Raw genomic sequence first — 15,816 nt, 5'->3', positions numbered from 1 at the left:
AAATAAGCAAATCTTTTTACTAAAATGTGAAGAGTAGGACTAGGATTAATAAACAGTATTACTTAATATCCAAATACATATATATTCAGCAGAAAAAAAGTGGGTTTGGGGTTTAGTTACTCTTTAATGTACATCACATTCTAAAGTGTTTCGATTAAATTTAATGTCAGAGCTGTTTTCTGAGAAACATGTTCATTCATCAAACAATGAGTTTGTCTCTCATGTGCACAAACATGTCACGTGTCAGACTGATGGTTGACTATTTTATTATTTGGGTGCCAGTTCGGTTTACCTCCTGACAATTCAGATTTTAGAGATATTACTATTAGTCACATGAAAGGACATTTAAAAATACAAATGAACAAACTTTTTGCAAAGCAGAGGAAACAATAAAACAAGTATTTTACATTTTTCATTGAATTGTACTGGATACACATACAACGTATCTCTAAATGAAATGGAAAAAAAAATCCCCACCCACCCAAGTTCCATAAACAACAAAAAGGCATCTTCAAGAACTTCCAAGAATAAAAATCTCACAATGCAAAGCAGAATCCCAATATAAAAAAAAAAAAAAAATCCAAAACATTTCTCCAATGTAGTTGTGGTCTGTGTGGGTTGACATCAGGCACCTACGGCTGTGTGCCAACTGTGTTGTCACTTTAAGCTGATCCGATCGTGGTGGAATTGACATAGTTCCACGTTTGAAGTGCACAGTGAGAGGGAGGATGGTGTGTTGGAGGGATTAACTTCCTCCTACAGCTTTGCGGCCTCTGCGTTACCGATGCAGTGTGGCTCTTGGATCGGCCACTCTGAGCCGTATTAAACTCCCAGCTTCACGCACTCTGCGGCATTACTGATGTGGCGTGGTTCTTGGCTCATCTAATCTGTGCCATATTTTATCGACCATAAAGAGGGACAATTGAAAATCTGCGGCAACGGAGGAAGAATGGGTAAATTGTGGGCATAAATGAGACTTGGGGGGAATGGGAGTGAATAAGTGGGATTATTGTTGGGAGTTATGCAACGCCAAACAGCATTTTGCAGATTGTCACAAATCCCCAACAATAATCTCACGTATTCTACAAATTTCACAATGTAAAGGTTACACTAAAGCATGGATGTTCAAATGTTTCTTTAGATTCAAACTTTTCGCGAAACTTTGGCCACAAACCTCACATTCGTAAAGTTTCTTCCGTGGGCGGTTTTGCTTTTTAGTCATTGGAAGTGTCTTGGGACTAAAAGTTTTACTACAATCATCACCATGGAGGGGTTTTTCTCTTGTGTGAATTTGCATGTGTTTATTCATGTAAGACTTGAGAGTAAATCTTTTACCACAAACATCACAACTAAAAGGTTTTCCTCCTTTGTGGATCATCATGTGTCTGGAAAGACTCGACTTTTGAGTAAATGTTTGACTACAAACACTACAACCAAAAGGTTCATCTCCTCTGTGCTTTCTCATGTGCAAGTTAAGACTTGACTTTTGAGTATAATATTTACCACAAACATCACAACCAAAGGGTTTCTCTCCTGTATGGGTCGTTGCGTGGACCTTCAGATAGCCTTTGTAGCGAAATCGTTTCCCACACACGTCACAAGCATTGTTTTTCTCACTTTTCTGGGCTTTGAGTTTGGTATTGTTCTTTTTCTTAACCTCAGATGTCTGAAACTTCTCACAGCTCATGGCGAGGTCTTCACTCTGAGCTTCAGACTGGGACAAAGGTTCCCTCCAATCCTCACTGTCGTCAGTGTCAGAGCAGTCTGTTTCCTCTCCGTCAGTGTCTTGTTGTGTAGAAGTGTTTGCTGCTTCTGGGCCTTCACTGATGTCTCCATTTTGTTCTACGTTTGTTACTTTAGCTGAGCTGTAGGTGGCATGTTCTGTAGGTTTGATGTTCTCCTCAGTTTTTCCCCAGTTAAGTAGAGAACATTGAGCCTCCTCTTCATCTTCACTCCCCACAGTAACAGCAATGATATCCATCTCCTGCATTTGTTCCCAATTTTCCAACAGTTCTTCCTCTTCCTTCTTTATGTGGAGATGACCTGGGAGCTGCTTTCCATGAGCAGATTCCCCACACAGGGTGTTGGCTGGAATCATCCTGGTCTGAAACAGGGCTTTTATTTCCTGTTTCTCCTCAGTCTGCTCTGCCTCCTCAGTCATGATCTCCTGTATCATTGTGTTGTGCTGAAGCTCGCTGACAGCAGCCGACTGCCTCATATCTGCTGTGTCATGGTGGATGAAGACGGTTGGGATAGCGTGTGCTTTCATGACCCTTCTTGATTGATGTGTGTCTGTGCTGAAACTCTGCTTGAAACCTGGAACAGCTTGGAAACAATCCTCTGTGAAATGATCACTGCAGAGCATAGAATCCTTTGTTGGATGAGAAAGCTAATAATCAGCTTTAAAGACGAAGGTCAGCTTCTCATCTCCTCCTCAGTCTTTTTCTGTTTCGTCTACTTTTTTATCCTCAACCTTGAGAAAAAAAAAAAAAATCTTAAAGATGCTTTATGCAAAACAACTGGAGGAGGTTCTAAGCAGAACCTTGAGTTATATCCTTAGATAGAGTGGGAACTGATCACACAAGAAATGAGACAATGATAAGGAAACTATAAGTAAAATATGACAAAAAAATAATGTGGACGTATTCCTAAACCCGTTTGTCCAAATCTCTTTTTATATACCCGTCATTTATGACGATAGAACGTTTTAATAGAATTCTGAGTAATACAAAAAATGCTTCTACGGCATTCTTTCTTAAACTGGGTTCATTGAGTCAGTGTCATGGGTTCGGCAGGTTGTGACAACCCCAAATAGCAGGGGTTGTTTGTGTGTTTGTGTGTTTCTGTGACACATTTCCCTCGCTCCCATAGGGCCTGATCGGAAACATTGGTCTCGAGTGCGAGTGTCTACGGGGGTGGGGCCACAACTTTAAAACCAATAAAGACCGTCAGTTATAACAAATTTAATTCAATATTTAAATAACTTATTAAAATCAAAAGTGCTTTAAACTGAACAAAAGATACTCAGTTACAAAAATATCTGATAGCTACAGCCCTATTCTGAGTAATACAAAAAAAAAAAAAAAAAAATGCTTTGAAAGCGTTCTTTCTTAATCTGGGTTTGTTGAGTCAGGCTCAAGGTTTCGGCAGCTATAAGACGCACACAAAATAGATTTTCATATTTAACCAATTTATTTATTTTATTAAACTAGTTTATTGAAAGAGAAATTATAATAACGATGTTAAATTTTAACTTTAAAGTGTTTTGAACAACACAAAATCACCCCAAGCTTACATATGTCAATATTAAATATATATATTCATTTTAACATATTTAACACTGCAAATTCCACCTTTAAAAATACATATACGAAAAAAATAAACAGTTTAGCGCATTTCCTGTGTTAGGGCTAAAAGAAAAGAGTTAGCTCGGGTAGCTAAAAATGAATATGAGCTAAAATAAAACTGACGGAACTTTAAGTCACGTGACGCACCTATTACGTCACCCAAACTGGCCAATGGGAGGCAATGGGAGGCGCTCTGGATGATACCGTATGAATAGCCACGGCCTAAAACTAACGTCGTCTGCAGTCCGCTGGCATTCTCCAGCGCATGTCGTCATCGTTTGTTTTTAATGAAACACAAATGCACACAAACAGAGGCATGCAAAGTACTGCTAATAACAGAAAACACACACCTTTCGTCCGTGATTCGACACCGTTTTACGGTGCTTCATGTGTGATGCCGGCCGCCTCGGTTTTCTCTTCTACTTCATCTATTGTCGAAGCAACACTTGCATCGCTTCGCAAAAAGTTGAAAAATGGCGGTGTCAACCGGAAGAAGCATTTGGCGGAGATGATGTTTTTAGCAGACCAATCACAGTCCCTGCTGTCCGCATCGCATCGACGTAGTCAGGATTTTTTTGGAGGAACGGGAACGTGCGTTGATCGCGGATTGGTCAAAGGACGCTGAGCTGCAGAGAACATAGACATACAAGACTTGTATCATGGACTGTGGAGGGACGTGCCTAAAGAGCCGCCATCTTGGTACAGGACACACAGAAGAGGTATGGCGGTATTGCACGAATGGGTTAAGGTAATGTACTAACTACTATAACTACAAAATATTAGTTTTTCAGTGTTTTACTTTATTCCAAACGGTTTGATTTGTTCTGACATTAATAGCGAGGAATAATAGTGAGCGGGTTGTAGTGAAATAATGAATTCAATTAAAAAAAGATTGACATAATATTGAACACAATAATTGTGATAACAATCAATTATAATGATGACAAAAATAATACGATACAGAAAAAATCAATACATCCTATTTACAACCTATAGTTCATTATTCACATCTGACTAGTGTACCAAAAAACCTGTCTAAATATATGTTCACAATTGAGCACTATAGGATCACTTTAAGAGTGCAAACATAATTTATTTACTTATTTTCACAATTAACAAGTAAACACCACACCAAACAGTTACATTATGTACATGTGTACAAAATGTGTGCCTGAAAACTACGACAATAGAAACAAGTCCTTGCAGCTATCTTGCAGTTGGATTTTTTTTTTTTAATAATAATTTTGTTTACAATATTAAAGTAATGCTGCATTGTGTTAAGAAAAAAATACACATTGGTTTTCTTTTTTTTTTTCTTCTTTTTGCCAATTTCATACTGTGAATGTAAAATGTGCCCAGTATAATTAATACTTAAGTAAGGAGTGAGATTTCCTTATTGTGTCCATTGACTTATTCCTATATGAGCTGTAGAAAGGCGTGACCCTGTACCACGATGGCCGCCTCGTTGGGACGTCGCTCTCGTACGCAGTCAGTAAACACAACATCTACATGTACGTTGTCTATACAGAACAGTCTTTATTGTTTCTGTAGGCGGTCCGTCGGTCGCTCGTCGGACTCCGGGTTCAACCGAGGTAACGGAGCCAGCCACTGACGAAGAGCCTTCAAACTGGGGTACTGCATGGTTTCATTGTCTGCCCTGTTTCTGCAGTAAGAAACAAAAGAGACATTTAGCAGGTCCTGGTTTTTACTTCCATCTACTATCCAGTGGTCGTCTACACGTCAAATGACCGGCGTCAAGATAGCTACTGATAGCCACTGCACGGTTTTCAAAACAAAAGCGTACCGGGTACCCGACTTGTAATTATATGCGTGTAAGTAATTATAGAATGTAGTCTATACATGTAGGACAAGTGCTAATTACTTTCTTTAGTCACCAGGGTTTTAATTTTTTGGTTGCATGAAGCGGTTTTATGTCATAATCGTTATGTTACACATTTATTTTGAAATGACGTGCTCTGTGTGTGGATGTTGTCAGTTTGACAACAGCTGGGAGAACACAAGTCACAACACTGTGATTGGGAGGCCAGGAGATTGATTTTGACACTCACTTGTCTTATTTCACGATTTACCCGTAAAAGTGGACGTTAAATTGTAATTTTAGTCCTTAGTTTTATTTTTATTTTTTAAATAAAACACTTTAAGAATTTCAAAGTACAGGGAATATGCAAAGCTTTCAAATATCTGTTAAATGGGAGATTGCGTTTCTTTTCTAACATTGTATACTCGCACCACTGTGGTTTGTTAAAGACAAATCCCCGTTTCTTGTCAAATACCGAACTTCGCATGCTAGAAACAGGGCGTGGTATGACTGTTAATGTTTACTTGCAGAGTGGGAGGAGAAGACTGCAAGAAAAACATTAAAAAAAACAAAAAAAAAACGTACTGAGTTTACCTCCGTCGTACTGAGATTATAACCATAACCTAATCCAATAAACAAATAAAACACGTGTCCGTTCACTTTGAAAACAAAAATATTTTTTAATTTTTTTTTTTATTTTAGCAAAAATCCATTTTCCGGTTGTGCGCATGTGCGCGCATGCGCATATACAATCTTAGTACATGACACCGGACAGCAGTAGTTCCAAAAGTGGGGGAGGAAAGGAACTGGAATCATATTTGGATAAATATACTTTCTTTATGAGTTGAATATGGAATACTTTCTATCTTTCCTTGGAATACATAGTGACACTAAACTGATTCCTTTGTCCTTATCAACCTCCACTCCCCAGAGACAAAGAACATACACCATGAGTGAATGGATTATGGTGTGTAATCTCCTCATTGTTTCTCATTTACACCCGATATAGTTCAATATAAACATATTGCCACTCACAGTTTTCTGTACTGAATTAATTCATCGACTTTAATTATTTTATTATAAAAAGTAGCCAAATTGTGTATACCAGAGATTAACAATTTGGACAGCAATAATTATTTGATTAGTTGTCTGATCTAAGGGCCACATTGTTACCATTCTTGTAAGCATTTAGAATAATAACCAATCTCTTTGTTTGTTTTTGTTTTTATAAATACTTTATTACAATAATTAACAAAAAAAATCATTGTCACAGACAACTGTCATTGAAAGTACACTGTATTAAAAAAAAAATAATAAGTCAAGTCATAAATCAAATAAGTCAAGAGACAAAAAAAACAAAACAAAGAAAACATAACAACAAAAAAAAACAAGAAATAAAGAAAAAAGAGGAAAGAAATACATAAAAAATACATGGGGATAAATAAAAAGTGTAAGTGCCTTTTTGTCACACATCTTTTGATGCATTTATATAAACAATGACCAATCTGAGCAACGATACAGGAAGAACAAAAGGTTTGTGTGTTCTTGTTGTTTTGTATACATTTTTTGTGGTTTTGATTCATTTTGTGTGTCTTTGTCGTCTATTTGTGTATTTATCTCATTTTTTTGTGCTTTATCAGGTCATTTTGTGTATTTTTTGTTCTATTGGGTTTCTGGACTCATTTTGTATTTTGGGGGAAATTTTTGTCATGTGTGTTTTTGGGTAATTTTTCTGTTGTTTTGTCATTCTTTTTGGGGGGTTTAGAGTAAGTTTTTTGTATTGTTGTCTTTTTGTGTTTTTAATATCATTTTGTGTGCTTTTCGAGTCTTTTTGTATAATTTTTGTGTCCTTTCGTGTATTTTTCTGTCATTTTTTGCATTTTTGAGTTATTTTTTAATCTACTGTATAGGGCTGTCAAATTAGCCCCAATTCCTACAGGCACTTGGGAGCAGTTATTTTTGTAAATTTAAGTTTGCTTGTCAGGGGTGTGGGGAATAAATTCTATCCCCCCCCCTCATGCCAAGTACAAGTCAGCTAATTGTTGCTTTAAATAATTGCCAACATTGGAGATACAGTAAACCTAATACTAAGCCAGAATCCTTTTGGGTTAACTAAAAGTTGATATATTTAATGATCCTATATTTGTCTTCTTAGATACAATGCCAAAATGCCTGAAAGAGCATGATCCCAGTGCAACAACCAGCAAGAAAGCAAAAGATACGAGCGGCACCAGCCCAATGCTGCTAGCGATCCTCGACGCTAAAGATGGCGATGATTCCAGCGGACGGGGTTCAACCTGCAGCTTGGAAAAAGACTCTGGTTACTCTGGTGAGAAGAAGAGAATTTAAACCATTAAGCAGTCTGCCAAAAACAAAGTCAAACTATAGTTGATGCGCAGTAATGGTCAGGGCCAGGCAATTTTTGACAGAATTAGGCAAATCAGAGCAAAAACCAGAGTGTAGGAAGATCCAAAAAGGTGGATTCTAATTAGAATTTTGCACCAGTTGAGGCCTGCTTGAATTTACATTTTTTTTTTTACAATGATTTAAAAACTGATGCAAAGCATGAGTAAAATTCAAAATGGTGTAAAAGAAATAAATGTAAAATCAGTGTTTCAGAAAGAATTCTGATATTTTTGCAAGCATCATCTACAATGACTCCAAAATGTTCATTGTTCTAATGAACATTAAAAATGTATTTAGCAAGAATTTGCAAGTATGTTTACAATACCATTTACAGTCAAACATGTTGATGCGCTGTAGGCTCAGTTTTTGGTAAATTAAAAGTCTGTGTGGATCTGTCGCAGTATGGTTGATTTATTGTGAATTTTCCAAATTTTGAAATTTAGAGGCTTACTGTAGCACCACCTTTAAGGCTATTGACCTGTTTTTGTATGATTTTCTCAGAAGAAGAAAGAAAATCATGCAGGATGAGAATAAGGTCACTGTAGCTTACTCTGCCTGGCTCCTAATTATACTGTGTTATTGTCTAGGACCTCCCACATTTAGTTTAAATAAAAGTAAGTCAGTATTAAATCATTTTTATTTATAAAGTGCTTTTCTCAGATAAAAACAACAAAGTGCTGTACAGAACAGAGGAGAAATTAAAACAACAGGAGCAACATCATAAAAGGATAAAAAGGATAATAAAAGTTAAAAAGGCTTTTCTGAAGAGCGAAGTCTTCAAATTATTCTTAAAAGAGTCCACACAGTCAAGCTCCCGGAGGCACTGGTGCAGGTCATTCCAAAGTCTGTGGGCCACAGCCTGGAACGCCAGGTCTCCCCAAGTTTTAAAATGAGTTTTTGGAACCTTTAGGAGTCCCTGGTCTGAAAACCGAAGGCTGCACCCTGAAGTGTAGGGGCACAACACGCCAGCGAAATACTGAGGAATTTGACCATGCAACGCAGGACAAGAATTTTAAACTCAATACGATATTTTACCAGAAGCCAGCGAAGATTAAATAAAATGGGGCTAAAAGTAGCACCATTATAAAACTAACATTCCTATATAATGAGAGAGGTTCAATTTGGATCAAAGATAAAAAGCTTAATTTCTGTGTGCACGCAGAAAGATGTTGTTTAGAGGTTTATAAGTCTTCTATAACCCAAAGACAGCCTGAAAGGTCACCCTTAAACTATTCTGAGTTTTTAATGGAATGAAAACAAAGCATAGAAATAAACTTGTGGTCATTATTGATAACAGTAATAATGTTTTTTTTAGACAGTTTTCACTGCCAGCTCTTTTGATAGTTACAGTTTATGGGTTTCAGTCACAGTTTTTGGTTCTTCTCGTTTAGAATTCTCCACGGATGGGTCAGACTGTCAACAAACTGACTTTGAGGATCCGCAGAGCAAAGAAAGCCAGTCCAGGGCCAGCAAACACGCTTCTTCTGACCACGTTGCTGGTCAAAACCAGCAACGTGGTCAGAAGAAGCCTGGGAATGTGCCTTCCATGCCCGCAGGGTGGGATCACTCCCCTGTATGCAACATCAAGGACATGGTACTCAAGCAGGTAAAAATGCATGGTTGCTCATTAACAAGCAAAACAACATTTACTGCTCTAAGATAAGGTTGTTCAAACATTAAGGGCTTGTGGTTTACCCTTGTTTGATCTGTTTCAACAGCCTGGGATATTTGCAAACACAGGTCAGTTGCTGTGGAACGATGGTACAAGAGATGGCGAATTGCCTAGCTCTTCCCATAATGCCTCCCTTCAGAAGCCTACCCAGGTTCCCGCATCATTCCACATTCACAGGCCTCTGAGCCGGAGGTCTAATGTCTGTGAGAAAAAGATTCATAGTAGTTGTCTTCCTATTCTTAACACATACCCTCGCATTGCCCCTCATCCCTGTAAAAAAATATCTGATGAGTTATCATCAAACTCTGATTCCCAAGATTCCAGTAAAGTGGCTAGTACAGACCTCAAGATTGTTGGCCTACCTGTGACCAAAAGCCCGTCTGAACAACATCCAGTACCTGCTGCCTCCAGCTCCTCCAACTCTGCAGCTACCACATCTGCAAGCCAGGAATCCCAGACCGTTTCCCATCTACGTCACACTCTTTCCTCCTTCATCAGTAAAGGGCATCACAAAGACAGTGCCTCAGGCACCCGCCACCGCCGTTTCCTCAACACCGTTGAAGTCCTCCGACAATCTGGTCTGCTGGACATTACGCTACGATCCAAGCAGCTACTGCACCAAAGCAGCGCCACAGAGGGAGGCATTACTCAGCTGCGGCGACACACCGAGCTGCTGTGCCAGGCCGCAAACAACCTCGGCCACGGCGCAGACGGCATCATAACATGGGAGCATCTTCACAAAACCATGGCTGAATCTGGGTGCTACCCTGACCTCAAAGCACTGTCCAGTTTTCAAAGCCCTCCCACAGGATCAGGAAGTTTATCAGAAAGTGTTTTTAAAAGTGTTACCAATGAGTTAGAAGTCTCTGAGAGCGCCAAAGCCTCCCAGTCTCCAGTTGTGGAACATGCATCAGACCAGGGCTGTGTGCTCAAGCCTGAGGAAGAATCATCTGGTATAGCCTCGGCCCCACCTTCTGACAGTTCAGCCAAGTAGCACATAGAGCAGTGCCTTTCAATGGTTAAAAAGCAATCATACCTCTCTAAAGGACACTCAATCATTACTTTAAATATTATTTGTAACTACTGCTGAGAAACCGTGTTCTATGAAAAATATTATTTGAATTAGAGTAGTCTTATCCATGTTAATTATGTAACAAATGTATTTTAATTGTAATATCATTCATTTTGCTATTTTTTACTTTAAAAGCATTTTAGTTCCACAGAAAATGGGATAATCTCTGCATATGAGCCACTTACAGGATTACCTGAAAATGTTTTCTTTTGTGTTGCATGTTTTTGCCAGTAGCCAAGGGAAGTTGGCTTTCACCAAAGGTGCCACTTGTTTCAGACAGGGCAGCAACAACCTCTAATATAGCCTAAGCCTGTCATGCCTGACAGAACTCATTCAGGGAAGATGAACGTCAATCCATCCACGGTTTCCATACTAGACGATGAGCAACAATGATAAAGAGCGCATGCATTCGTAAAAGTAAACCGCTGAAGGCTTTTGCTCACATGACACATGAATGGAAACCTAATGCACAGCTTCGTGTGATGGAGATAATCACTGTTGCATCACTGTTTCACACTAGAGGATTTCCACTTAAATACTTTTCAATAGAGCCTTAATAACTAATTAATGTATCTTCTATCAGGGTACATTAACATTCTTTTATATTCTACAAGAAAACAATGAAAATCTCAGGGAACACATTCTGTTATCTTTTACTAGTTCATTCACCAGCGTTACAGGCACATCTCAGTTTGATTATACTCATAATAATAATAGATTCTACACCAAGAGGTCATGTATTTAATAAGGGGTTAGGGTCATTGTGGCTTTGGAAATTTAACAATATTAAAAAAATATACATTGCTGTAAAGATTATGCATGTGATGTGTATGTTTGACAAACTAAATGGAAATAAATGGATTTCACATCTCAACCACATGCTACATTGGTCGCAGTAACCAAAATATGTGCATGGTAAATGGCAGACATAAATAAATAAGAACCATCTGCGATTTTAAGAACGGGAAAATGCAGTAATTTTATTTTTATTTCTTTTATATCAGAAATTAGGGTTTACCGTTTCCGAAAAGTGAAAGGATTAATTTGCATTGTTTTGATATGGAGCCTTAGACCAAAAGTGGCCCATTGCTTTTTCAAAGCAATAGCAGATGTCTGCTGCTAAACATGAATACAACAACCTGCTGGTTTTAAACAGTCTAAAACTGCCCAATCCACTTTGGGATCTATTTGAAGAATGGGGGAGGGGGGGAAATCCTACTTGTGGCCCCTCTGTATGTATGTTAACACTTAAGTGTTTTTACTGAAACGAATGCACAGACATGGAAACAAGCCACGGTGAAGTTAGTTTCAATATGGACACAATAAATAGAAATTTGGCTGTAAATGTTCCATAGCGTCTATATTTTTGAAAAAAGTAGTAATTTTTTTTTTTTTTAAATGTCTGCCAAACTAACTACCAAAAATGTTTAAATATATTAAAATCACTTTGGTCTAAAATGGACCAATTTAAGCTCAATATCTGTCAAATGTCCAATATCAGTATACAGTTCTCAAGTTAGAGTTATCTATAATAATATATCCATATTCAATGTTTTTCAGGATCTAGTCTTTCTGTGGGGAACATTTACAATAGTAACGGTGGATTACTAGCATGTACATCACATTTCTAATGTTTCCATTTCTACTGTTTGCATAAGTGCCATTCGAGCAGTTAATTGCTCGATGTGGGTCGGATATATTAATTTAAGGTGCTTCAAATACTAAAAACAGCTTAAAAATATCACTTATGGTAACCAATGTAAATACTGCGTTGAGAGATGAGCTTGGTTACTGTGACCTTTGACTGCAAATTCTTGAGCATGCATAGTTGAAATGTCAATTTTGTTTATTGTTTGAAACATTGAAATTCATTTGTAATTTTGAATGTTTACTTTGTGTTTTAAATTAATTAAATAAAACAATATTTAAAGGATTTTTTTTTTTTTTAATTTGTTCTTTCCCAAGTGAGTCAACATAGGATTGCATAGTTTAGGATTATTCTACCTGCTGCCATGGAAACTGGGACTAAAGGTGGGAAAAACTCCATGTAGATATTTCACTCCTATTTTTCTGGCATTTTTGTTTAACTGAAATAAAGTAAATAACAATCTTCCTTCAGTCTGCCCCAGGGCAGCTGTGGCTACAATAGTAGTTTACCACCACTAAGTGTGGAGTGAAAGAATAATTAATGCATTATTATTATATTATTATTATTAAAAAGCATTTAGTGGGAAGAAACAACTCACTCTTAACAGGAAGAAATCTCCAGCAGAACCAGGTTCAGAGGTGGCAGCCATCTGCGTCGACTGGTTGAGGTTAGTGGACAGAAGGACCAACAGAACAGGATAGACAGATAAAACATCAGAGTGTTGAGCTGTGAACCACAGATCAGGAACTGCCATCATCAGCTTCACAACACCTGAAACAGAGAAGAGAGAGGAGAAGGCACTGACTGCAGAAAAACATGATACAGTATTATCAAGTCAGCCTGTCTTGGCCTTGGGCCTCACTCCCAGTGGCCTAGTCAACACTTATTATAAAGGTGACAAATCTCTTCCCATTTATGGGTAAGCTAACAGCAACTCCAACGTCCGTAAATGCGACCGTTCACAGACGAGCCCATGTCCGCTCTCGTGGTTATGTTATGTTATGATTCAGTCCTGTATATGCAAAATTGTAAATCATAACCAGCTACATCAGAGTTTGAATCTCTTCCCGTTTATATGAATTCTAACAGCGACTCCAAGGACTGTAAATGCGACCGTTTACGGACGAGCCCATGTCCGCTCTAGTGGTTAGGTTAAAGCTATTATACGGTATACGCTTCAGCATATTAGAAGGTGTTGAGTTTAGCCTTAAAGGTTCTGTTCTACTTCTAGACACGTTAGGAACTTCCAGAAGACTGAGATTGGAGTATTCTGCCCGGACAATAGGGCACTAACAGGTCTCTAAGATATACAGGATCTTGATCATGTAGTTTTGTAGGCTAACAGGAGGATTTTAAACTTTATTCTAGATTCTACAGGAAGCCAACACTGGAGAAATATGCTCTCTACTGTTTGTTCCAGTTAGTATTCTGGCTGCAGCATTCTGAATTAACCGGAGACTTTTCAGTAAGTTATTTGGACATCCTGAAAGTAGGGAGTTACAATAATCTAGTCTAGATGAAACAAATGCACGGATTCGTTTTTCAGCATCACTCTGGGCTGAGATATTCCTGATTTTAGAGATATTATGGAGGTGGAAGAAGGCTGTCCTTGAGATCTGCTTAATAAGAGAATTAAAGGATGTCAGCACCACAGTTTTTTTTTACTGTGGTGCTGGGTGACAGAGTAATGCCATCCAGAGACACTATTTGCTCTGATAATTTGTTCCAGAAAAAATGTTCAAGAAGACCTGTTGAATCAGAAGACTGAAGAACAAGATAAAGGCTTTGAACTATAGACAGAAAGTTCCCCTCTTCCTAGACTTTATCGCGAATTGTAAAATTAAAGAAGGAATGCAGTGATTTTTTGGGTAAGAATGCATTGTTGAGGTTAAAGGTCACAGGAAAATGAGCAGAAAGTGTATTTGAAAATAACTGCACACAGATGCAACCAAAATAGAAAAAAAAAAGTTGTGATTATTAGGTCACGAACCAGTTCTAAAAACATGTATACATTATAGGGTTGCCAGTGTTTCTGCATACATTTTTCATAAAATGAGATCTCAGAAATAAAAGTATTGTATGAAGTATGAAGTAGACTATTGCAGAAATATAAATATTGCACATAACAAAATGTAGACTATTTCAGAATATAAAATGATAAATATTGCACAGTATGAAATGTAAACATGTCCAGGTTCAGTGTGGTTACATTTTATTTTTATTACATTTTTTCTTTTAATTTCTCATGCTCACTTATGTGGTTCCCTGGTATTCACTAATGACTTATTTGATAGATTTGTTGCAGACTTTACATTCTTTAACACTTTTTTGAAAGCGGTCTATATTTGTGGCGCTTGTGATTGGTGGATTTTTCATGGTGACTTACATTGTTCCTTCCGCTGTGAGAGACGCTAAAATCTCAGTTACTAATCTTACAGAATGTTTAACTGTGTCCCATCCTGCTGCTCTTTAGGAAGGTAAACTCTCTGTCTCATTTTCCAAGGTATTTAGGTATTTACACATTTTTTTTTTTTTTTTTTCGTCTTCATTCATCCATCTCTCTTCTGAGTTGTTTCGGTGTAGTAAAAATGAATCCTACATGTGAAAGCCTCCTACAGGCGTAGTCTATTAAATATTTACACATATACATACAATATATTGCTTCCTTAAATTTTCCTACTATGATAAACCCTAATTCTAACCCAAACCCTAAAAATTAAAGGAAAGATAATTACCTTTTTTCAACATAACTGCCACCCAGGCCATTTCAGGTGGCAGTTCTTGCGAGGATAGTGATGGCGTTTAGTTTAGTAAGGCATCTTTTAAATATTATTACATAAAATACTAATACGGGACGATGGACGGAAAGAGGGGTAAAATACGGGAGTTTCCGGGCCAAAACGGGATACTTAACAGGTATGAGACAAACAGAGCAGTGCAAGTCTGCTGCTTAAGTAGACAATGTTTCCCAGATGATTCCCTGCACCTGTGTCGCCACACCCACAAGACACGCCCACAGCACACACACACACTCAAGGCCTGTGTTACCACTTCCACGGCACACACAAACAAATGGAGAGGTGGGGATACAGCTATCAGAGGTTACACACACACAAACTGAGCATCAGTTAAACTGTTTTATATAATTTTAACGTTCACTCAGACATCCAAGGAAGATTTGAAACGTCACAGGACGTTAGAACCTCTGGAGGAAACTACAAATGGCAACAGCTGCAGCCCAAACACATCTCACCCCTGCCCAAGAGCCTGGTAACACATAAATTAATCGAGTCAAGTGTGTTGTTTGTCCCCTACACCTCAGTTGCCAAGCTATAACTTGCATTTATTTGTCTCTGTTGTGAAGTAGCCTGTCTCAACGCCACACAGCTGGGAATAAATTAGCTGACCGCTCACCTGCTTAACAAGCTAGACTCTACCCAAAATCAATAATAGATATGACGTGATGATGACCACCGGTAGAGTTTGTCATTGGTATTCTACAGCATGTGAATCTATCAGTATACTTACTTAAGATGAATATTTAGTAGGCTGTTGTGTAGGTTTACATTAGGTTACATATTTGCTAAATGACAAACAGGCACCAGAGCTGTGCTCGAACAAGAGTCGCTTTCAGCGCTACTTCCGTCTCTCCCGTGCCTAGTTTGACGACCTGTTGACCCGCATCGGCACTTGCATCTCCTACCAGTACACCAACTACAGGCGCTCTATTCCAGCAGAACAGTGCTTGTCCATCTGTCTTCGCCTCCGGTTAGTGTTTTTTTCTTCTCATTATTATGAATACGCCATGGTTGGGGAACACTCCTTATTAGTCGACGCATCGCGATATGCCCC

General features: G+C 38.2%; 2 protein-coding genes across 2 annotated transcripts; one reads left to right on the top strand and one right to left on the bottom strand.

Moving 5' to 3' along the window:
* Positions 1–142: 142 nt before the first annotated feature.
* On the bottom strand, positions 143–3,937 carry LOC114474627 (gastrula zinc finger protein xFG20-1-like). Its single transcript, XM_028465048.1, has 2 exons — positions 3,698–3,937; positions 143–2,473 (listed from the first exon to the last, which is right to left on the bottom strand). Exon 2 carries the CDS (start codon positions 2,363–2,365, stop codon positions 1,106–1,108), a length of 1,260 nt encoding a protein of 419 aa, XP_028320849.1. The 5' UTR covers positions 2,366–2,473; positions 3,698–3,937; the 3' UTR covers positions 143–1,105.
* A 956-nt stretch (positions 3,938–4,893) lies between these two features.
* LOC114474450 (CLOCK-interacting pacemaker) lies at positions 4,894–11,190 on the top strand. Its single transcript, XM_028464782.1, has 4 exons — positions 4,894–4,979; positions 7,322–7,495; positions 8,964–9,178; positions 9,291–11,190. Exons 2-4 carry the CDS (start codon positions 7,327–7,329, stop codon positions 10,236–10,238), a joined length of 1,332 nt encoding a protein of 443 aa, XP_028320583.1. The 5' UTR covers positions 4,894–4,979; positions 7,322–7,326; the 3' UTR covers positions 10,239–11,190.
* Positions 11,191–15,816: the final 4,626 nt, after the last annotated feature.

Source organism: Gouania willdenowi, chromosome 13, assembly GCF_900634775.1.
Source record: "Gouania willdenowi chromosome 13, fGouWil2.1, whole genome shotgun sequence".
Taxonomy (NCBI): domain Eukaryota; kingdom Metazoa; phylum Chordata; class Actinopteri; order Blenniiformes; family Gobiesocidae; genus Gouania; species Gouania willdenowi.
The sequence above is the reverse complement of the archived record's forward strand: the minus strand, read 5'-3'. Positions and strand labels throughout refer to the sequence as shown.